General features: G+C 57.6%; 1 protein-coding gene across 1 annotated transcript in view; it reads left to right on the top strand.

Annotated features, from left to right (window-relative positions):
- The first annotated feature begins 18,782 nt into the window (after positions 1-18,782).
- EFNA2 (ephrin A2) overlaps positions 18,783-22,175 on the top strand; it is a 38,985-nt gene continuing 35,592 nt past the window's right edge. The window contains exon 1 of the mRNA XM_021547967.2: positions 18,783-18,938. Within this exon, the coding sequence (XP_021403642.1) occupies positions 18,817-18,938 (122 nt within the window). The 5' untranslated portion in view covers positions 18,783-18,816. The remainder of the gene's footprint in view (positions 18,939-22,175) is intronic.

The following is a 22,175-nucleotide window of genomic DNA, read 5'->3' as shown; positions in this document are numbered from 1 at the left end:
AGAGTGAAGAATCTTTTCCTAATCTCCAACCCTAAACCTCCCCTGACACAGCTCCAGCCCTTCCCTCAGCTCCTGCCCCTTGTCCGGGAGAGCAGAGATGGAGCTGCCCCTCGGGAGTCTCCCCTGATTCTCCTCCAGGCTGAAATGGGAATGTCCCGGCTCCTCCCTGCCAGGAATTAGTTCCAGAACAAAACCAAGGGCGTTCCCTGACTCACACCCGCTTCTCATCTTGTGTGGATTTGGTGGCACTGAGAAAACAGAAGCCACGTTCCCCCTGTCCCCCTCTGCCACCTTGCCCGTGTCCCCGTGTCCTGGCTGCTCATGTCCTGGGGCAGCCGAGGAGCAGAGAGGGTTTTGTTTGCTCCACGATTTAGTCTCGTTACTGGTGGGGTTCTGGGGGGCACGCCAGGAGCTGGGGCACAGGGGATCCCTGTAGGTGGCACTCACAGACCAGACTTGCAGCTGCCAGGGCACTGCCGGCACCTGGGGAAGCTGCAAATAAATCCTGGTGCCTTGAAAGGCGCATCTGCTTCCTCCAGCAGCTCTCTGGGATCAGCTGGAAGTGCCCCTTGGGGATTTTGTCTCTCTTGGCCTTGGGGTGAGGGAGCAGCAGGTTTTGGGGAGGTTCCTGGGGAGCTGTTGGGGTTTCTCTCTCAGGGGAGTGTCTCTCTCAGGAGCAGGGGAGGGTCTTGCCCTGGCTGCACTTGAACCAGGTTCCACCTGGCCCTGTCAGGACTTGTTTGGGGAAGATTTTTATGATTCTGGGCTTGACAAGGTTTTGGGATGCCCTGGTTTGATGGAGTGATGCCACCAGCTCCAGCACAGACATGAACAGCAGCACCCCTGGGGGCACCCTGCCTTTCCTGAGCCAAATTAACTGCAGTGCTAACGAAGTAAGCGTTCATTAGCAGCAACATGGGCACGACACCATCACCCTGTCCTGTTAGATTGGATATGAGGGAAAATTCCCTCCCCAAAAGGAAGGGATCCAGCCTGGCACAGGCTGCCCAGGGCAGTAGTGGTGTCACCACCCCTGGAAGCGTTCAGAAAACCCCTGGGTGTGGCACGGTTTAATGGTGCCCTTGGCAGTGTTGGGGGAATAGTTTGACTTCATGATCTTGTGGGGGTCTTTTCCCATCTAAAAAAAAAATAAATTCCATGATTCTGTGCTTTCAGGCCCTGTCTGCGTGTGGTGCTGGGAGCTGCCACAGGATGTGAACCAAGTGCTTGTTCCTTTTCAGGCTCAGGGGGCTGTTACCCCAATTAGCACTAATTGCTGTGGCCCGTGGTGCTGGACCAGCTGCAGCTGTGCTGTCCTCGCCTCTCCCTGTTCCCTGCTCTGTGCCATCCCCTCTTCCTGAGCTCTCCATGGGGACAGGCTCCGGCTGCTGCTGGCTGGGATTCCAGTCACAAACACAAGCTGGCGGCATGGATCTGCTCGGAATTTATTTTAAACTCGAGGTAAAGTGCTCTTGATGCTTTGGATGCAAATTTCCTTGCCTGGAATGGGAGCTGCGGGGCCGGTGGAGTGCCAGGGAGCTCTTTTGATTCCAGAGCCTGTTTGCTGCTGCTGCGGCTCCTCACACCGCGCTCCGTGGAGTGCGAAATCACCTCTGCGGCACAGCCCGGGGAGGGAGCACTGCTGGCACACTGAGCTCTTCCCTCTCTTCTCTGTCCCCTGGTTTTAATGAGCGTTTGTGTCTAAAGTTGGGAGTTTTTAGGTTTTGGTGTTGTGGTTTTTGGTTTGGTTTTTTTTTTTTGTTGTTTTTTTTTTTTTTTTTTTTTTTTTTTTTGTGTTTTTGTGTGTGACAGCAGCCTGTGTGACATTTTTCTGGTCACTATCTGGGAGAAGAGATGGTCCAAGTCCCTTCAGCCCCACCAAGGAGGAAAAAAATGAAAATACAGACTAGGTAAAGGATGCTCCCTTCATAGATTTTGGAGTTCTTTGTTACTGGATTTCTCCTGTACCAAATGAACCTTGGGGTTTTTTAGGTGGCATTAACCAAGGCCAGGTTGGATGGGGTTTGGAGCAACCTGTTCTAGTGGAAGGCATCCCTGCCATGGCAGGAGGTGGAAATGAGTGAGCTTTAAGGTCCCACCAACCAAAACTATCCTGGTATTATCTCCATGGGCAGCTCTGGGTCACGGATTGTCCCCATGAACATGCCGGGCTCTCAGTCCCACTGGGGCCAAGCCCTGGATGGGTGAGCAGATGAGCATGGTCAGAGGAAGGTGTCACAATTTTTGTCCCATTTATTGCTCATACACTCACTGGGTGGCTCTGGGTACTTTGAGGTGGCTCTTGGAATTTCCCCATAAACGTTTTCAGCTGCACTCACAATTCTCCTGTGCCTGCGTCCATCTGGGGCTCATTGTGGGCAGGGGCTGGGTGGTCTTCCTCACCTTCATTCCATGGACATTGGCATTCCAAAATGTGTCTCTAGGTTGGTGTGGAATCGGGTGGCACATTGGGAAGGAAGCTGGGAATGTTTGAAAACCTGCTGCAGAGTCTGTGATGTCTCTTCTGTTCCACTCAACAAAGCACCTCTACACAACAAGCAGATTTTCCTATATCAGAAATTACCTTTACTTAGTTGGCTTTTTGTCTAAATCCTCCTTCTGATCTTTATTTTTCCCCTTCCATCATGGAAAGGTGAATGGAAGTGGCACTTCAGCCACCAAAGCCTTTCCTTTAGAATCGCTGCTTGTTTTTTGTTTTACAAATTTTCCAAGGGGGCTTTGCAGGGGAGGAGGAAGGAGCAAGCGCTTTTCAAGTGTCTCTGGGGAATAAAAGTATAAAGGACATGAATGATCAGAACTGTGCTGGCAACAGAACAATATTTTATTTTTGAGTACCAGAGCTAATTGGGGAAGGAATTCACGTGACAATTTTTGCAATCTAAGGATAAGTAAACATGAAAGGGGCTCTGTGCTCCTGAATGTGCAATTGCAGTGGGAAGGGGCGGGGTGGGGGGGAAGAGCCCAAAAATTAAATTGGAGACAATGTCTTGGATGTTACAATCCCACGTTTGCTTCTCATCATGCTGGATCAAAGTCATGAGCTGAAGCTCATGTCCAGGGATACCTATTGGGGGGATGGAATTTCCATGCACCCATGGGCTGGAATTGCCAGGAAAAGAGGATTTTAGGTGTGATTTGCTGGCAGAATAGATCCTGCTTCAGCAGGGCTTGGAGAGCCCCTGCCCATGGAGAGGTGTTTGTAGACAATTGCCAGCTGCTTGACTTAACGTGGCATGTGGGGAATATGGGGGTGATGGGTCAGAGCAGCTCACCAGGGGGTGGAACAAGGCCTGGGAGTTCCCTGCCCACCCAGACCAGGTTGGGATTTTGTGGTCACCCTATACCAGGGTGGTTCCTGGTGTGAAGAGGTTCGTGATGTCACATCCAGTGCTGGGAAACGGAACTGAAATTGCTCTGAACTGGTGTGTGGGCAACCTCCTCATTCCCTCTCCCACTGGAAGCGTCTCCCAGTGCCCGTGTGATTCCCTCCTGCCACGCTGGAATCCTTAGGAATTGCTGTTGGCAGCACCTGGACATCCTCAAAATGCTTCCATGTGCCACATAATTGAGAGCCTGGAAATGGGGGTGTTGAGATTTCAGGTCTGCAGACAGAAGAGTCCATTCCAGGGTTATGCTCAGCCCCTGCAGAAGTACCAGGAAGTTTGTCCTGCTCTGTGTGAGGTGAAGGCAGGAGGTTTCCCTGGAGAGGCTCCAGCCCCTCCCTGGAGCATTCACTCTGCCCCACTGCGCTGCTGTTACGTTCAGGTGGTTAATTACTCTCGCTCTTTAAAAGAATAAAACCTCATGTACTTAAAATAATCCCAATTATTTCATTGTTCAGCCCTAGCTGAGCCCAGCCACCCCCGCTCCTGCAGAACTGCTGGAAAAGCTGCTCCTGACAGGGAAAAACTGATGGGCATTAATGCTGTGAGAAGCAGCTGAGGGGATTGAGGATTGGGGGGGCCACGGTGCTGCTCCAGCAACCCCCAGGTGCCTCTCCAGGACATCCCAAGGATCAAGTCCAATTCCAGTTGATGTATGGCAGGGTCTGTTGCAGTAGGACAAGGAGGGACGATTTTAAACCAAAAATGCTGATTTAGACTGGATAAAAGGAAGAAGTTCTTCCCCGTGAGGTGGAGAGGCTCTGGTAGAGGCTTCCCAGAGAAGCTGTGGCTGCCCCATCCCTGGAAATCTTCCAGGCCAGGCTGGACAGGGCTTAGAGCAACCTGGGATGGTGGAAGGTGTCCCTGCCCGTGGCAGAGGGTGGAACCGGGTGATTTTAAGATCCATTCCCACCCAAACCATTCCAGCGTTCCATGACGTCGCTGAAAGCCAGGCTGGCAGCACAGGGCCGGCTTTGCCTGCTGAGGACACCCTGGAGGAGCAGCTCCTGCTGGGATGTTCTCCTGGAGGGATGGAGGGATGGCTAAGAGGCCTCATCTTACAAAGGAGACCCTCAAAGCAGCTGGGCAGGATGGTGGCAGCGCTTCCATCTCCGTGTGCGCCGGAGGCACAGCGGGACCTCGGGCACGGCGCCTCGGACTCGCTCGTGCCGGGGTGTGTTGGTGTGTTTTGATCCTTTTTCTTGCCAGTGTTATTTTAATCTGCTTTTCTCTCACATCAAACTCCTCTTTCTGCCGAACACAGAGAGGCATCGGGTTTGTGCCCTTTGTGATCGGTAGCAAAGGGCTGTGATAGTGTGTTTTTCCTTTAGAACTGCAGGTTTTATCCCTGTGATAACTTTAGCTGCGCCACAGTCATCGTTTGGGCTTTTCTACTGGCAGGGAAAACGCTTCCCACATTTATTGGAGGAAGAGGAGAGGGCTGAGTGCTCTTTGGGAGGTTCCCACTCCTGTCACCCAGGAGTTACCCTGTGGCTCAGGTGGGTTTGGAAAGCAGCTGAGTTCAACCAAGATCACCTTCTGCCTCCATCTGAGGTGGGCTGTGGCTTTATCAGATTTCAGACCAAGGTGTTGGTTGGCACCACTTCCAGGGTGGATGATCGCCAGGAGCAGCCTGGTGTTCCTGGGAGCTGCACAGTCAGAGGGAGCCCTTTCCCCCCAAAGCCTGTGTTTCCCACATAGAAAATAACAGGTAGTGAATGGGCTTTTTTCTTTCAAATCAAGGAAGGATTAAGGCACAGCAAGAGCTGATTTGCCAAAGGGCGCCCGGGGATGTGGTGATGGATCAGAGATGGAAGTGGAATCCTCAGCTCAGTCCACACTTGCCCCACCATCCTTTTCCTTCCCTGCTCCCTGGCTGCCCAGGTCTTATGGGATAACCAGGACTTGGATTTCCATCCTCTTAAAAGAGGCAATTTAAGGAGCTTTCCAGGGGAGCGGAGCTGCAGGTCACCTCCTCGCCACTGAAGATGTTTTTTCTCCCGCTTTCTCCATCCTCGTGCTCCTTCAGAGCCTCTTTGCTCTCCTCCTTTCCCAGCGCTCAGAGCCATTTTCCCAGCTTCAAAAGGTTTCCTAATTACCCTAATGAGGTCAGGAGAGACCAAAAGCTTCTGTGACTTGAAGCAGGGGTAGGAAGGGCTTGGGAGGGTGGAAGTATCCCAACTGGTGCCTGAACGAGGTGTCGTGGGAAGGCAGCGTCTCCCCCTCTGCACGTTCCCCCCACCTTCCCATCTCCAACAGAAGGGGAAAAAAAAAAAAAAGGGAAATGTGGACAGAAGGTCTCAAATGTATCAAACAGCTTTTAAAAAGAAATTCCTTTTGCCTGTCAAAAGAACAAACAGATACACCAAAAACTGTCAGAATTAGTGTTGGAGTAATTGCAGCAGCTCTCCAAGGTTAATGCTCCATTAACGAGCAGCTCTCACGCAGCTAAAAGCCAGGACAAGACAGGTTGTCAAAGGCTTCCAGGAGATTAAAGCGCTGCGTTCCCAGCCAAACTCTCCCGTGGATGTTGTTTGGGAGGGAGGGAAGGGGGGTGTTTGTGGGGTGGAAGCATCACCAGCCGTGGCGTTGGCGGAGAAGCACAACCCAGAGCCCAGGGATGGTTTCCAGGCCTCGGTGAGGTCGCTGCCCCTGGGGCCTCACTGGGTTTTAAACACTCCAGGAATTTTTCAGCGCCTTTGGGCTGAGGTTTAAAGGTGTCCTGAGGGCAGCCTCGGGTCTGTGGGGTCTCTTCTGGTTGCCAAGAAGAGTGGGACCAGGGTGAGCGGGATGGTGGGGGCTCTGACACCTCAGGAATTAATCCTGCCTGGGTTTCAGCCAGCCCAGGTGATTCCTTGTGTTCCCAGCATAATTTAGAATGGGATTGGGATCTGATTTAATCTTCAGGCCAGTGCGAGACTCATTTAAATAGAACTTAACTTGATGGTTCTTTTATACAAAAAAGGAAAACCATTCCACACTTCCAGTGAAGAAGCATCACCTGGAGGCGTGTGATCCAGCAGTGACAGACCCGGCAGCAGCTTTGGAATCATCTTCCCAGGGGAATCTGGGTGTTCAGCACCTTCCAGCACAGCACTGGCTGCTCATGGTGGATGTGGCTCTGAGCTCAGGGCTTTGTAAAGCAGAGCTGGCTTTGTGAAGTGCCCTGGCAAAAGTGAGATTTTGGGATTGTCCTGTGGAGGGCTTGGAGTTGGACGTTATGATCCCCGTGGATCCCTTCCAACTCGGGATATTCTGAGCTCCTGTGATTTTAAGGTGTGTTTTGAGTGGGAAGAGGCAATTACGTTCCACAACCTTGGAGAAATGTGGTGCTGAGGGCCACCCTGGGCTACTTCCATCCCAACTTCTCTGTGTGTCAACAAATCCCCTCTCAAAAGGTGCCAGTGGCTTCCTGCTGCTCCTCGTGATCCCATGTCCTGTGTCCAGGTTGTGGCTGGTCACAACTTCACTGTGGGGGTGTTGGAAGTCCCTGCCAGGATCAGGACTTTGTTCCACGGCCACTCCCTGGGAATGTGGGAGCCTTTCCCACGCCCCAGTGCAGCAGTCTGGGCCAAAAAGGCTGGTGAGGGAATGGAAAAAGAGAGGAAAATAATCTAAGTGGTGAGGCTGAGCCTTGTGAAGGGGCTGGGGGAGAGCAGGGGGGTCCCACAATGCCAGACCCATCTGGGGTGACACTTTGGAGATGTGGCTCCGGCAGCAGGGACACAACATTCCCTCAGATCCCTGGAAGCAGCTGCACCCCCATAATGTGGGACTGGGATCCACCGTGGGACCTCCAGGATAGTGGGGCAGTTTTGGGTAGTGAATGGCTGGGAGTTGACCCAAGGGAGGTGTGAGAGGCTTTTGGAAGGAGCAGCCATGGGCAGGGCAGATAAACAATGCCACGATTAGGGAATTAAACCTTTCCTGTGCTTCTCTTTCCCCACCCTGATAAAATTTGTAACCATCAGAGCTGTGGTGCAGCAGGACCAGACGGGGTGAGTCGTCTCTACAAGAGCAGAACAAGCTCCTGCCCAGCCCCTGCCTCTTCATTAAGTCAATTTGCATTCCTAATCTCCATTTTCCGTTATTATTTTCCCCCTTGTGCGGAGTGCGGGAGATTTGCATAAAGTTCCTTTTTTCTTGTTTTTGTTCACGCTCAAGGTCAGAGACTCGGTGAGACACTGACGAAAACAATCCCCTCCTCACCCTCCTTTAATTCTTTGCAGAAACATGTCCTGGGGATTTTAACATAACAATTGTTGGGGAAGGAAGGGGGGATCCTTGGTGGGGGGAACCTAAACGGAGCCCTTGGAGGGAGGAGACCCCAACAGAGCCCTTTCTCCCTTTCTGTGCTGGAAACGAGCTGCCCAAAGGAGAGCTGCAAATCCATGACAAGGGAAGGGGGAGATAGATCTGGGAGCAGCACCAGTCGTTCCTCATCCTACTGAAATGGGAGAACTGGTCCAGCTCTCTGGGATCCATGGCTGGAGCAGAGCCTGTGCCAAGCCCTCTCCGAGCTGGGAGCACCAACCAGCACACCCTGGCCAGGGCACCTGCGTGGTTCCTCCAACTCCACGTGTTCACAGGGAAAGATGCTTCCCTGGGATGGTTCTCTCCTGTTTCTTGTCTGGAATCCTTGGAATTGAGGGATGCCCTGTTGGGTGATGCCTGCCACACCCTGGGCCCTTGTGGGAGTGGGAGCTTTGGGATTGATTTCTGAGCTTGGGGAGGGGTGGTGATCTCTCTGAGGGAGCCCCAAATCCTCCTGTTCCTGCTGTGATGCTTCACAATGTTCCTCATGGTTCCCATGGGGAGCAGGGCTGGGCGAGGGGCCTCAGGCTCGCTCCCACCTCCAGGTGTTGGGACAAGGACAGCAGCCCCTCCCAAGGAATCCAGTTTCCCTGTGGCTGGTTAAAGGAAGAAGGAAAAACTCTCAGCCAGCTGCTGAAGAGCTCATGTGGAGCAGCCCTTTCCCCTCCATGGAACACTCAGGTTTCTGATTTCCAGATTTTTCCTGATTTTCCCAGATCTGGTGCTGCATTCAGAGCCTGGGATAGGGCACAGGGCACACCTGAGCTCTGCGTGTGCCCAATGGGTTCTGAACCCCTTAAAAGGGGGAAAATCCCTTTTTAGCCCTGGGGTGTTTGCAGGTTTCTGCTGGATATGGGAAGGAGGGAGTGAGGAATTGGCTCCTTTTCATGTGCTCAAGCTGTGATGGTTTTAACGTGTTTAAATCATGCAAATCCCAGGGTTTGGGCATGTCTGAGGTATCCTGGGGGAGTTGGTGAGTGACTGGATGGTGGCAGATGGTGGCTTGGGAAGGTGGTGGCCCAGCTGCTCCCAAGTGACCTGGATGGGAATGGGGAGGGATTTGCTTTAGGAGCAGAGGAATGTTGGATGGCCGGGCTGATGACAGGGCTGGCAAGAGCTGGGAGCTGGGTTTTGTCTGGTGCTGTGAGCACAGAAATATGTCTTATTTCCCAGAACTGGGAGGTGCTTTTTTTCCCGAGGATGCTCCAGGGCTCTCAGCTCCCGTGATGTGAGTGTTTTCATGCCCCTTTAATGCTTCACTAAACAGTTTGAGCTGCCGCCTCTTAATGCCCCAGCAAAGCACCGAATGCTCCGGAGCGGAAAGAGCAGCAAAGGAAGGAGGGTGATGGAAAAAAGAAGGAAAGAGGCTGTGAGGAGACACAAAACCAGGGAGAAGTCACCTTTTCCCTTTCACATTTCTGTTCCTTGCTGTTGTGAAGGCAGCTGGATGCTGAGGGTCCCCCAGCTTCTGCTGCTCCTCCAGGGAAGAGCTGGGCTTTGCTCACCTTCTCCCTGCCCTTCCTGGGCTCTGTCCCACACCAATGGGCACATGGGGGGATGAAGGTGGTCCCTGGGCCACAGGAGGGGACACTGACGGGCAGATATTTGGAGCCTGTCAGGGTTTTCCTGACCTCTTGCTCCCCTGGTGAGCACAACAGGGTCGAACATCCATCGGATTGGTGCCCTGCAGCCCCCCGCTGTCCTCAGCGGGCGTGCGCTTCCCAAAGCTTGTGAGAGGCCAAGGACAGGAGGAAAAATTTTTTTAAAAATCGAGTTTTAACCCACCCAGGAGAAATTTGGCCTCCGAGGGAAGCCGCCGGCTCTCCTGCTCTTCATTCAAGTCATTGCATTCCCTGCACTCCGTGTCCCCTCCCCGGCCCCGCTTGCCCTGCGGTTTGATCCGCGAGTACCAAAGGTACCGCCTCGGGCTGCGGCACCGGCATCCTCGGTCGCCATAGGAACGGGAGCCGGGGGTCCCCCGCGCCCGCTCCCCCGGGGCCCGGCTCCGGGGCTGAGCTCCAGCGAGCCTCTGAAGCTGCGCTGCTGCGGGCCGGGGGAGCGGGCTGTGCCAGCCCGGGAGGCGGCGGCAGCGGCCGCCGAGCCCCGCAGCGCGAAGCCAGAGGTTATTGGTGTCAAAGAATCGCAGCCCCGCAGGCTGAGCCGCTCCGAGCGGAGGGGAGTGCAAACCGGGAGGAGGGAAGGGGAGAGCCGGAGCCGGTTATTGCCAGGGGGGTGGGAGGAAGAGGAGGAAGGTGATGGAGATGTCGGTGGTGGGGAGGATGAGGCTCAGGGCTCGGGTCATTACTGATCATGCAATCATTGAATATCCTGGCGGGAAGGGATGCACAAGGACCATCCAGGCCAGGTTCTGGGGATGTGTTGTAGGACCTATTGCAATAGGACAGGGGTGATGGCTTTAAATTAAAATAGGGTGGATTCAGACAAGGTATAAGGAAAAAATCTGTCCCTGTGAGGGTGGAGAGGCCCTGGCACAAGCTGCCCAAAGCAGCTGTGGCAGCCCCATCCCTGGAAGTGTCCAAGGCCATGTTGGACAGGGCTTGGAGCAACCTGGGACAGTGGAAGGTGTCCCGCCCATGGCAGGGGTGTGGGACTGGGTGATTTTTAAAGTCCTTCCCACCCAAACCATCCTGGGATTTTGTGACTCATGGAATCATTTAGGTTGGAAAAGACCCTTAGGATCTGTGCCCCTCTCCACACACCTGCTGTTCCTGATGTTTGGGAATTCAAGCAGGCCTGGGGGTTTGAGCCTTGGCTGTGGCTAAGCCGGGGGCAAAGGCAGCTCCTCCTTGAGGGGACACAGCCCCAGGGCCGCTGCCGGTGGTCCCCACTCCCCACCCCGGTGAGTGACACACGGAGCCGCCCGACTCCCTCCAACCACCTCCGTTCCTAATTGCTGCCAGTTATTTACTGTAAAGACAGGAGCACACGCACCGCCGCCTCTGACAACTCGTGTCAAAGCCCCGCCAGAAACTATCACTTTACAGCTTTATTTATTGCCCCTTTTTTTTTTTTTCCCCAAACAGATCTATTCCCTCTCCCCTCCGGGCGCCGCGCTCCTGCCGGCGGCCGCGCTGCGCCGTGGGGCTCCCTGCCCAGAGCCATCCCAGGAGCCCCCCCTTTTCCCGGTCCATGCCTGGCTGGGCGCTGACAGACGGGTGCAAACGGAGCCCCCCGCACGCTGCCGTGTTTATTTGCTGTCTCTCAGCCCCTCGATGTTCAAACATAATTGGTTCTGCTCGGCGCAGTAAACACTGATGTGTCGCATCAGCGAGCCGGAAGGGCACCTACACGCAATTAAAATAATTGGGCACGTACCTGGCTCTGATCCCCCCCTCCCCAGTGCTGTTCTCCCTTCATCTCCTCCTCTCCATCCTTTGTTCAATCCTCTTAGCCCATCCCACTCCTTTCCGTGCCCGTTCTCTGCCAGTGCGGGGTGAGGGGGTGCCCCATGGAGTGGGAGGTGTCCCATGGAGAAGGGCATCCAGCACTGCTGGCCTTGGCCTTGGCACAAGTGCAGGATGAGTTCTCTGATGAGGGAGGTGATATTCCAGCCCAGACCCATGAAATATAATGAAGGCCCAAGGGACTGTACCAGCTCCTCAGTTAAAAATGATGCTGTTATATTTAGACAAGGTAACTGGAGGCCCCTCCGGACAGCACTGAGTACAATTTTTTGTTTAATGATTCCATAATCTGATATAATATCGGGCCTGTAAGACATAATGAAGACCTGGGGGAGTTTACATCTTCGCAGCTTTAAAGGGTCCCTGCTTGGGGACGCGGCCAGGTGGAGGTTTGAACTTTGATGCAGTCAAACGTGTTTTTCTCTAGGTTTGTTTGACATGATTGAGGGAATCCAGCAGCCACAGGGAGAGGGAATGGAGCAAGTGCAGCCATGCTCACACCAATCCTGCAGCTGGTGGGGGAGCACTGGAAGTGTTTGGGGGGCCCGGCAGGGCTGTGCTGGGATCTGCACGGAAGTGGTCACGGTGGTGGGGGCTTCAGGAAATCATGGTGGTCTTTGGGAGGTTGTGGTGGTCTTTAGGGGCAGTGGTGCCTCCAGAGTGGAGCAGCCAAGCCCTGTTGTGGGCAGGGCAGAGTGAGGGTGCTTCCACCCCAACTCAACCTCTGCTTTTGCCACCCTCTGAGATGGAGCTTTTGGTGCTTCAAGCTGTTTTGGCCCAGCCTGGGGCTTCCTGCTCCTGCAGCAGCTCAGGGTGGGTCCTCCAGGGAGCAGCACGAGCAGTGCCAGCAGTGCCAGGCTGGGCACAGCCATGCTCCCTCTGGCTTCTCCCACCTCTCCCAGGGTGAGGCCAAGCTCAGCCCCACTCTCTGTGCCATGATCCAGGACTGAGAATGGCATCAGGGCTGGCAGAACCTGTGCCACGTTTTGCTGGGCAGCCGATCACAGGTTGATCACAGGGTGAGGGTCAGGATTAGGGTGAGGGTCCTTTAGTGGCGCCCACACAATGGGGTGACTTTTCCCCCAAAAAACACGACAACAAACATCTCCAGGATCAGCATCACCACTAAATCTCCCAGCTGTGTCCACGTGGGAGCAGATCCGTCATGGATCTCACCTGGAGGAGCTGGTGGTGATACCTCCATCGTGTCTGCTGAGTCCTGCCAGTGCCGGGCTGGATGTTCCGGGAGCGTTCCTGGCGTGCTCTTGTCTGGGTATCCATGAAGGAGATAACCTAATCCCATTTAGCCTTGGAGAGAGCCGGCAGATCCCTCCCCTGGGAGCCAGCTCGCGGCGGGGGGTGGTCTGTAATGAATTCCCATCATTCCAGCACAAAGGGAGCTTACAGGAGCGCTCGCCGCAGAAAATATGAGGGTCGCTGCCCTATCATCCCTCCGAGACATCCGTCGTAGTTCAGTGATTCCCGGCTGCTGACAGGCAGCAGCCCTGGGAGGCAGAGCCAGGCCTCGCCTTCCCGGCTCATTCCTGCCTGGAAAATGCCTTTTTCTGCCAAACGAAGGGATTTAACGCCCTGCCTGGGGCTGTGCTCGCCTATCACCCGCCCGAGCAGGTGCGTGACCCTGTGGAACATCACCCCACGGCGCCCATTCTCCTTCACCCAGGTTTGTTATTCATCTGTATTCCAGCAGCTCCTCGGGGATCCCGATGGGAAAATCCTGCCCCAAGTCCTGTGGGAGCTCAGAGGTGCCTCAGCCACTGAGGGGAAGCTGGGGGACGATGCTGTGGTGCTCTCTGGGGGATTGTGCCTGCAGACCCCAGGGTTAGGTTTGGGGATGCTTGAAGAGCCACCCGGGGGTTCCTGTGACAGGGAAGCTCCAGGGAACCATTCCCCTTGCCAAGGCCTGTTCCAGCTCCCTGCTCTCCCTTCCTTCTCACCTTTATTTATTTAATTTATTTCTTCCCCCTGCCTCATGGAAAACCACGCGGTGGAACCTGCCACCTCCGAGCCGGGTTTTCCTGCGGCTCCGTGGCTCGGCCGGGATGTCTCACCTCGGGAGCTGCCAATCCGTCTCTGTCAAGCTGTCAACCCGGAGCGCGGGGCTGAAGCCGCTGCAATTCAAAGTGGATTAACTCCTCGGGCTGCCCTCCCTTCCCCCGCCCCTCCCCATTCCACTTGGGTGGGTTTTGGCCGAACAGAAAACGCTTTTCCCCTGCGCTTTCCATATTCAAAAGCTCCCGGAGCGCGGCCGGATGGCAGCGGGGGCCGGGGGCTCGGGGCTTCGGGCCGGTGTGTGGGGCTGGTGGCCGTGGGAGTGGGACACGGTGGCCATGAAAGGGACACGGTGGCCGTGGGAGCAGGACACGATGTCTGTGGGACAGGGACACGGTGGCCGTGGGAGAGGGACACGGTGGCCGTGGGAGCAGGACACGGTGGCTGTGGGAGTGGGACATGGTGGCTGTGGGAGAGGGACACAGTGGCTGTGGGAGAGGGACACGGTGGCCTTGAGAGGGACACGGTGGCCATGGGACAGGGACACGGTGGCCATGGGACAGGGACACGGTGGCCACGAGAGGGACACGGTGGCTATGAGAGGGACATGGTGGCCGTGGGAGCAGGACACAGTGGCCGTGGGTGAGGGACACGGTGAGTGGGACACAGTGGCCGTGCGAGAGGGACACGGTGGCCTTGAGAGGGACACGGTGGCCGTGGCACTGCGCTGTGTCCCTTTAGCGCCGCTCATGGGGTTCTGGGAATGCTCAGGCACCCCAGAGGGGTGAGGGGCTGCAGACCCTCCCCAAAACTCGCGGCTGCTTCGGCTGCTTGTCCCCAGAGGGGTGCGGAGCTGCGATCTGTGGGGCGCTTTTTAATTCCCCAATCCAAGCAGGGCACACCCGAACACCCAGCCTCGGCTGGCACCCCGAGAGGGGACTCGGGCTGATGGTGACATTCGCGGCCACCCGAGCGCACGGTGGCAGCCCCGGGGGGCGGCGAGGGGCACCGGCACTAGAGGGGGGTATTGCCTAAGCAATGCGGTGCTGCCGCTCCGCCGCCGCCGCTTTGGGCCGAAACCGCAGGATTTTGGCCCTTGACGGATTCCCGGCTGCTTTTCCAGGTGTCGGCCGCGCTGCTATCCAGGTTCCCACCCCTTCGGTGGGTTCATTCGTGGTGGGAAATCGCTTTGCGGACACCGCTGCCAGCGGGCGCTGCGGTGCCACCGTCGCCGATGGACGAGGGACGGCGGTCACCAAATGCCACCGAGCCAAGGGGAGCCGCTCTCTCCCGTGGCAGCACGGCTCCGGCGTGGGGAGGATTTATCCGCAGCTGGATTTTAGGGCTGGGTGTTTTCACGAGCGTCAGATGAGGCGGCAGAACGCGCCCGGTGCTGCTGGGGGAAGGTGCGAACGGCCCCGGGCGAGGCGTGTCCGTGCCCAGGCTGCCGGAGGGGTTTGGGTGTTCCCGGATCCGGGTTCCCACCCCGAGCCGCAGGCTGTGGCTCTGTCCCACCCCGCTGGAGCGGAGACACTGCCCGGCATCCCGGGGGTGGCACAGGAGCTCCGGGTGTACCCACATTTGGGGTGTGATTGTGGGGTTGTGCGGTTTTGCGTATCTGCGGCAGCTTACTTGGTATCCCGAATAAACCGGGAGCTCGAGGAACCTCCAGGGAGCAAAACCTGGGAGCCAGAGCCGTGCCACAGTCTGGCCACGTGGATGGGTGTCCATCCATCCATGGGTGTCCAGCTGCCCCCAGCTCTGCGAGCCAGGGATGGGCCCCTCCCTGACCTTTGGGGGTTCGGTGCCTTTGCATGGGACCGGAGTCCAGGGATGGGGTCAGAACCCATGGATGGGGGCTGGAGCCTTTGGATGCCACACAATTCCTTGATCCTTGGCTGGGGGGCATCAGCACTATCCTCTTGCCTCCATGGCAGGCATCTGGATCCTGCTGCCAGCTGGGGTTTCCCATCACACTGATCCCTTCCAGCTCGGGAAGCTTCAAGGGACCCACCCGTGTCCCTTTTTTTTTCCCAGCAGCCTGGCTCTGCTCTGTGCTGGTGCTTCCTGGCCCTTTCCCTGTGACTCCTCACCTTTTTAATGGGAAGGGTTTTTTTATCGGTAGCAAATATTTTCCATAATTTCCTGGCCGATCCAATTAATGCAGAGGAAGGCGGGTGTGAATTATCCCTCCCTGCATCCAGTCTTGCCCCCTGCATGGAGCTGGGGGCTGGAAATTGCAGGATTTACAGTAATTAAGGCAAATAGTTGGTTTTGTTTGGTTAGAAAAACAACCTGGTGCTGTTTGGAGAAACCAGAAAAATCCTGGAAAAGGTTTTCCTTCCCGTTACCGGGAGTGGGGAAGGAGAAATCGTTCCATGCAAAGCAGGGTTGGGCCCTCCTCATGTTGGGACTAGTCCTGGCTGGGAGGGAAGGCACTGGAGCAGGTGTGGGGCTGCTTCTGCCTGATCCCATGGGATCATCCTGTTTTCCAGGGAATTCCATCTGGGATGCCCCACAGCTCCAGTAGAACTGAGCTGGGATGCACTGGGCTGAGCTGGGATACACTGAGCTGAGCTGGGATGCACTGGGCTGTGCTGGGATATGCTGGGTTGAACTGGGATGGCCTGGGCTGTGCTGGGATGAACTGGGAATCTCCAGCCAGTGAGTGCCCCCAGGTGAGCTGGCACCACAGCGCGTGGCTGTGCCCTTGGGTGGCACGGCGCCCTTTGGATCATCCCCGTTCCCCGTTCCACAGACATGAGGGGATTGCTCTGCGGGGTGGCACCTGTGGATTTGGATTTGGCCATGCCCCTGGAGCTGCCCCTGGAGCTGGCCCTGGAATGTGGCTCTGCCACGGAGCTGGGAGGATCCATGGCCAGGCCTCCTGGAGAGGCAGGAAAGGCTTTTAGTGGCTTGGCTGGAGAGATGGAAACAAATGAAGTTGACAGACAAGTGTCCGGGTTTATGGCAGCGTCCGCTGACAGGAGGGAGATTGGCTGTCGGGGGCTTGATGGAGACAGATCCTGATGGGAGCGGGATGAGGAGATGGATAACCTTGGTGGAGCTGCGGCGCGGGAGGATGCTCCGGCAGCATTATTCCAAAATAATTTGGTTTTTATTTGTTTTGCTTTGGGGTGGGAGGAGGGATGCTGAGCCCCACAGTCCGTGGCGTTTTTCCTAAACAGATTTGCTAAATAAATAATGAGGAGGATCCATATTTTATTTATATCCCACCTCTCCGTGTGGCGCTGGAGGTGTTTTATACCAGGCTGCTCCCTCCCTTTTAGCACGGACAAACTCCTAAGAGCTCGTGAGATGGAGATGGATTTACAGGGATATTTGGATGCTGAGCAGAAGGACAGGCAGCGGGATGTGCTGGAACTGCTCCTCCTGATGGACTTAATGGGCACCTTGGTGCTTTGTGAATCCAACTGGAAGTGTCTCTGCATCTGGAGGCACCTGAGGAATTCTGGTGGGAGCCAGCTCTGGCTCCGAGGGGCTCAGGGGGACCTGTACACCTGGGAGGACACCCCAGGACACCAGGGGGACATTCCATGGTTCCTGGGGAGGAGGGTCTGGAGTCTCTCTGTGTTCACTCATCCTTCTGAAACAGTTTTTGGAACTTGGGGGGGCCTAGGGGACTGTGGGAGCAGAGCAGGTCCTGTCCAGCAAGGCCCAGCTCCCCTGGACAGCCCAAGAGGAGCGTCCTTGCTCAGGGATGTGACCCCAGGGCTGTGGGGTGTCCTGGCTTGGGGATGTGGCTCTGGCAGCGTGGGGTGTCCTTGTTTCAGGGATGTGGCTGGGTGGCACGCCTGTGACCAAAAATTCCACTGGATTTTCCATGTACTCCCCAAAGCCTGTCCTCCCCAGAGCTGGACATGGCCCCACAGCAGCTTCAGGGCTCTGTGTTATTCCCATCACTGTTTTCCAAGATTTCAACAAAGCAGAGTGATCACTTAACACAAATTATTGTTTCATTTATCCTTATATCAGAGGTGAAAAAATGTCTCTGCAGAGGGTGGGACTTGTCCTGTCACCATCTGTTTGTCTGTCTTTCCTTGGCACCTGTGGGTCACAGGACATGTCCCTGTCCCCATCCCTGTCCCCTCCAGTGCAAGCCCCTGACTGCCCCTTCCTAACATTTCCTGCCCATCGCCCCCCAGGCACCCCAAAACCCCCACCAGCCCATCCCCTCCTCAAGGCAATGGACCCCCAAACCTCCCCCTGCCTCCAGAGCACCCCCACCCACCCGTGTGTCCCCCTCTTCCAAAATCCCAATGCTCTGCCAGTGAGCCGCTCCCATTTCCAAAACCCTCCCCGCTTTGCCAGTGCGACCCATCCCCTTCCACAGACCCCCCGCCCGTGGGAGACCCCCGTTTCCAAAGCCCCCCAGCCCGTGGGAGACCCCCGCCCCTTCCAAAGCCCCTCCAACAGTCGATGTGACTGACCCCCCCCCTTGTAGCATTCCCTCCCCAGGGTCCCGATTCGTTTTCCCACCGGTTTGAACGCCCCCGGAAGATGCCCCTCCCCGGGGTCCCGGTTCGCTCCCCCGCCGGTGTGACCCCCCCCGCTCCCCGGGGTCCCGGTTCGTTCCCCCGCCGGTTTGACCCCCCCCCCTCCCCGGGGTCCCGGTTCGCTCCCCCGCCGGTGTGACCCCCTCCTCTCCTCGGGGGTCTCGGTTCGTTCTCCCACCGGTGTGACCCCCCACCCCGTTCCCCCGCCGGTGTAACCCCCCCCCCCCGTTTCCCCGCCGGTGTGACCCCCCCCCCCCCCGTTCCCCCGCCGGTGTGACCCCCCCCTCCTCCCCGGGGTTCCCGGTTCCTTCCCCCGCCGGTGTGACCCCCCCCCCCGTTCCCCCGCCGGTGTGACCCCCTCCTCTCCTCGGGGTCTCGGTTCGTTCCCCCGCCGGTGTGACCCCCCACCCCGTTCCCCCGCCGGTGTGACCCCCCCCCCCTCCCCGGGGTCCCGGTTCGTTCCCCCCCTTGTCCCCCCCCGCAGGGGCGTGGCCGCGGGGGCGCGCGGGAGCCCCGCCCTGGGCCCGCGCCGGGCGCGCGCGCGGCCGCCGGTGGCAACAATGTGTCAGGGGCGGCGCGGGGGCGGGCCCGGGGCGGGGCCGGCGCGGGGGCGGGCCCGGGCGCGGGGCGCGGGGGGCGCGGGCGGCGGGCGCAGCATGGCGCGGCGGCACTGAGCGAGCGGCGGCCTCCCGGCCCGGCCTTTGTCTCTCCGGTGTCCCCGGGGCGGAGCAGCCCGCGGCGGGGCCCGGGGCTGAGCCCGCAGGTGCGGCGGCAGCACCGGGGGCTCGGCACCGGGCGGCGGCGGCGGCGCCGCGGGGCTCGGAGGAACTTGGCCGAAGTTGGGCGCGGGGAGGGGGTGGGGGGTGGGGGGGTAGAAGGTTCCCGGTACCGGGGCGATCCCGGGGCGCCGCGGGAACCGGGCCGGTCCCCGCCGCCCGAGCGCGGGATGCGGCTGCCCCGGCGCCGCCGCACCGCGGCCGCCCCCGAGTCCCCCCGCTGACGGCGCCCGGGGCCGCGGGCGATGGTGAGGGCTGGGCGCCCGCCCGCCGCCGCCGCCGCCCGCCGCCCGCCCGCCGTCCCCGGCCGGCCCCAGGGCCCCGCCGCCCCCTGAAGCGGCCGGAGCCGCGCCCGCCGCCCGCCGGGACGATGGTGCGCTGCGGGGCGGCCGCGCTGCTCGCCGCGCTCCTCGGCGTCTGCGTCTGGACCGACGAGACCGGGAAAGTTATCTCGGACCGGTTCGCCGTCTACTGGAACCGGAGCAATCCCAGGTGAGGCGGGGGGCGGCGGGGGCGGCCTCGGCGCCCGACTTGCAGCCGGTGTTTCTCCCCGTACGCACACCCGCCGAGCGCCCGCTGCCGCCCGGTGACAGCGGCCGCCGCCGCCCGCGGCGGGTCGGGTCCCCCTCGAGTCCGGCGAACGGGCTGGGCGGCCCCGGGGAGGGGGGTGGTCCCCGGGGCTCCCTCCCCCGAAAGTTCCCGCGGGGCCCCGGGCGGAGCGTCCCCGGGGGCTGCGGCAGCGGCGGGAGCATCGCCGGGCGCGGGGCGCGTTCCCGGGGGCGGCGGGGGCTGCGGCTCGGCCCCCCCGGCCCCTCCGCGCCCAACTTCGGGGAAGTTCCAGTTCTTCCCACCCCTACCCCGTCTCCCCCCGGTCCCTCTCCGGGGATGAAGGTTCTGCGAAAAAAACCCCGAAATCCGCCCAAAGCGGCGGGTGCGGCTGCGGGGGAGTGGGAAGGAGCGATTTGGGGGGGAAATGGCAAAACGGGCCTGAGAGGGGCACGGGCCGTGCGGAGCTGGGGATGGCCGGCCCTGCTGCTCCCGGGTCATTCCCATCCTCGAAGCGCAATCCCCACAGTTGGCTTCGTCTCCTGACTCCAGTTGGAATTTTGATTTTTCTGTGTGTTTTTTCCCCACCAAGTATTTTTTCTTTGGGGGCAAGAGTTTCGTGTCTGTCGTATTTCTTTGTTCATGATTTTGAGGAACCAAAAACTGCTGGTGAGTTGGAAGCGGGAGGAATTCTGCTCTGGGAATGCTCAGGTGGTTGGGACCCTCAGGACCCCCCCCCATTCTCCCTGTTGGGGACATTCTTTGGGGTCTGTTTGTGGGGATTCCTGTAAAAACAAACACCAGCCATCAAATCCCCATTTCCCCCAAAATTCCTCAAAGTTCTCCCAAGCCTGGCAGCGTCTGTGAGTGGTGAGGGATGAGCTTGGTGGGTGCAGCCCCTGCGGCCCCTGGCTTTGGGCTGTCCTGTTTTCTGGGTCAAGCGGGGGGTTCTTTGTCCCCCCTCAGTCCCCGTGTGACTTTTGGGGCACGGTGTGGCCTGGTCCTCGTCCCCAGGGCTGCCAGGGACGCGAAGCAGCTCCTCCAGCTCCGGGTGGCTCATCCCCCGCTGCCATCCGTGAGGGGACCCTCGGTGCCACCTTCTCTCCCTCGATGACACCAGTGCCTCTGGGTGAAGTTCCTGGCGGTGTTTCGGTGCTGGGATCTGCGCAGAACCCTCAGCAGCACCCGGTGTCCACCCAACCTCCACACGTCCCTTTGGGGGGACCCTCCCGTGCCCCTCTGTCCACCCCAAAACTGGGGCGAGCCCGTCCCTTTGTGCCTTGGTGGTGGTTCCTTGGCGGTGGTGCCTGCGTCGTGGGCCGCCTGCGGTGCATATGGATTTTATTATCTCCCTCACATTTTTGTGGGGGATTGTAAGAGCCAGGGAATTATTTTTTTTTTTCCTAATTTTTTTTTTTTTGCCCATCGCAAAGTTTTTGATTTCAGCTCCTGGTGCTCCCCCCCCAAAAAGCTCCCACACTTTGGGCTCTTTTCTTTTGTTCTCCCAAGTGCCAAACGTGTGTGAGGTGTCAACCCCGGTCCAACTCCGGCATCCCGGAGATGAGGGTGGTTGGGGCGGTGGCTGGGATTTGGCACCCAAAAGGTTCTGATGGCTGGGATTTGGCGCCCAAAGGTTCTGACGTTTGGGATTTGGCGCCCAGGGGTTCCTGGGGATGGGATTTGGCACCCAAGGGTTCCGACGGTGGTGCCAAAAGCCAAAAGTAGCCCCTTGGCCACTGGGGACGGGCGTCCTGGGACCCAGCACTGGTGATGGCGTCGGCTCCATCCCCTTCATCCCCTCGTCGAAGCCGCCGAGAATTCCTCCTCGAAAAATCCACAGTGGATTGTTATTCCATATATATTTATACATCTCGAAATCTGCTCTTGGCAGGGAAAATATTTTCGAGGAGGGGGGGAAAATAAAATGGAGTGGAGGGAAGCGCGAGGGGCTGGCAGGGAAGAGCAGACAATGGCTGGTGGGTTCAGCAGGCACGTCCGCAGCGCCTGGCTCCGGGATGTGACCCAAATTTCCCCAATGTGGGAGCGCCCCGTGTCGCCAGCGCTCCCCGCCTGCGCCTTCGGCTCTCGGAATTCGAGGCAATTTATTAGGGGTTGCAAAGATTGAAATTGCCATTGAGTTTCCTGCTTATTCCCTTTTTGAACCCAGCGGTGGGTTTATTTTTTTTTTTCTCTGGAGTTACTACAAGACCGCCTCATTCTTAAAAATGAAGGAAAAAAAAATTATTTATGTGTTTTCTGGTCCCTTCTTTTCATTCTTTTCTCCCCCCACCAACACCTCATTTAGTAAGGGGGAAATAAAAAAAGGTTTAAAAAAAAAAGGGGGAAAAGACCCAAGGTTAAAATGTCCTGTTTGAACCCACAGACCTTCTCTGCCACTAAATATTTTTCCTCGGGTTTAAACAGCAATCTATATTTTATAAAAGACAGGAATAAATCTCATGGTCGATATGATTTGCCCAGATTAGAATAATTCTATATTTCATAATTGGGGCTAAATTAAAAATAAGTGGTACCTCGGGATGCTGCAATTTCCCTGTTCTGGGGAGAGATTTAACTACTCGCTGTGGATTTACAAGGTTTATTTTTATTTTTAAATGGTTTTGTGAGGATGCGCTAGGAAAACGTTTGGCTGGATGGAACTACTGGGTTATCCAGGAAAAAAAAATGAAGGATGATGAAGGTAGAATTATATAATAATAGTTTTTTTACCATGTGGAAGTGTGGGTTTTTGCTCCGTGGCACGTACCGGCGCTGCCGATGGTCGCTCTCCGGGTGCGGATCTGTTGGCCACGTCTGGGCCATTCACGGGTGGATCCGTTGGTTGTGTCCGGGGTGATGTGCCCATGGATGGGACCTTGGGGCTCCTCCCTGGCCGGGCACTGTGGGCAGGGGTCCGGCACTGCGGGCAGGGGTCTGGCACGACACCCGGGGCTCTTCCCGCCGTCGCTCCGTGTTTCCCGGCTGCTGGTGCGGGAGCCGCTCACCCGTAGGATTCCAGGGTGGATTTTCCTTGGGAGCCAACCAGGTTGATTTGGGTGTGCTGGAGTGTCCAGCATCATCAGCAGATTGGGGTGTCCAGTTTTGGCCCCCATTGCCCCCCCCCCACCACAGCGGGTTTAGGGTGGATGTCTCGGCACGCGGCACCGTGCGACAAAAAATCAG

The sequence above is a fragment of the Lonchura striata genome, chromosome 28, assembly GCF_046129695.1.
Source record: "Lonchura striata isolate bLonStr1 chromosome 28, bLonStr1.mat, whole genome shotgun sequence".
In the NCBI taxonomy this organism is placed as follows: Eukaryota; Metazoa; Chordata; class Aves; order Passeriformes; family Estrildidae; genus Lonchura; species Lonchura striata.
The sequence above is the reverse complement of the archived record's forward strand: the minus strand, read 5'-3'. Positions and strand labels throughout refer to the sequence as shown.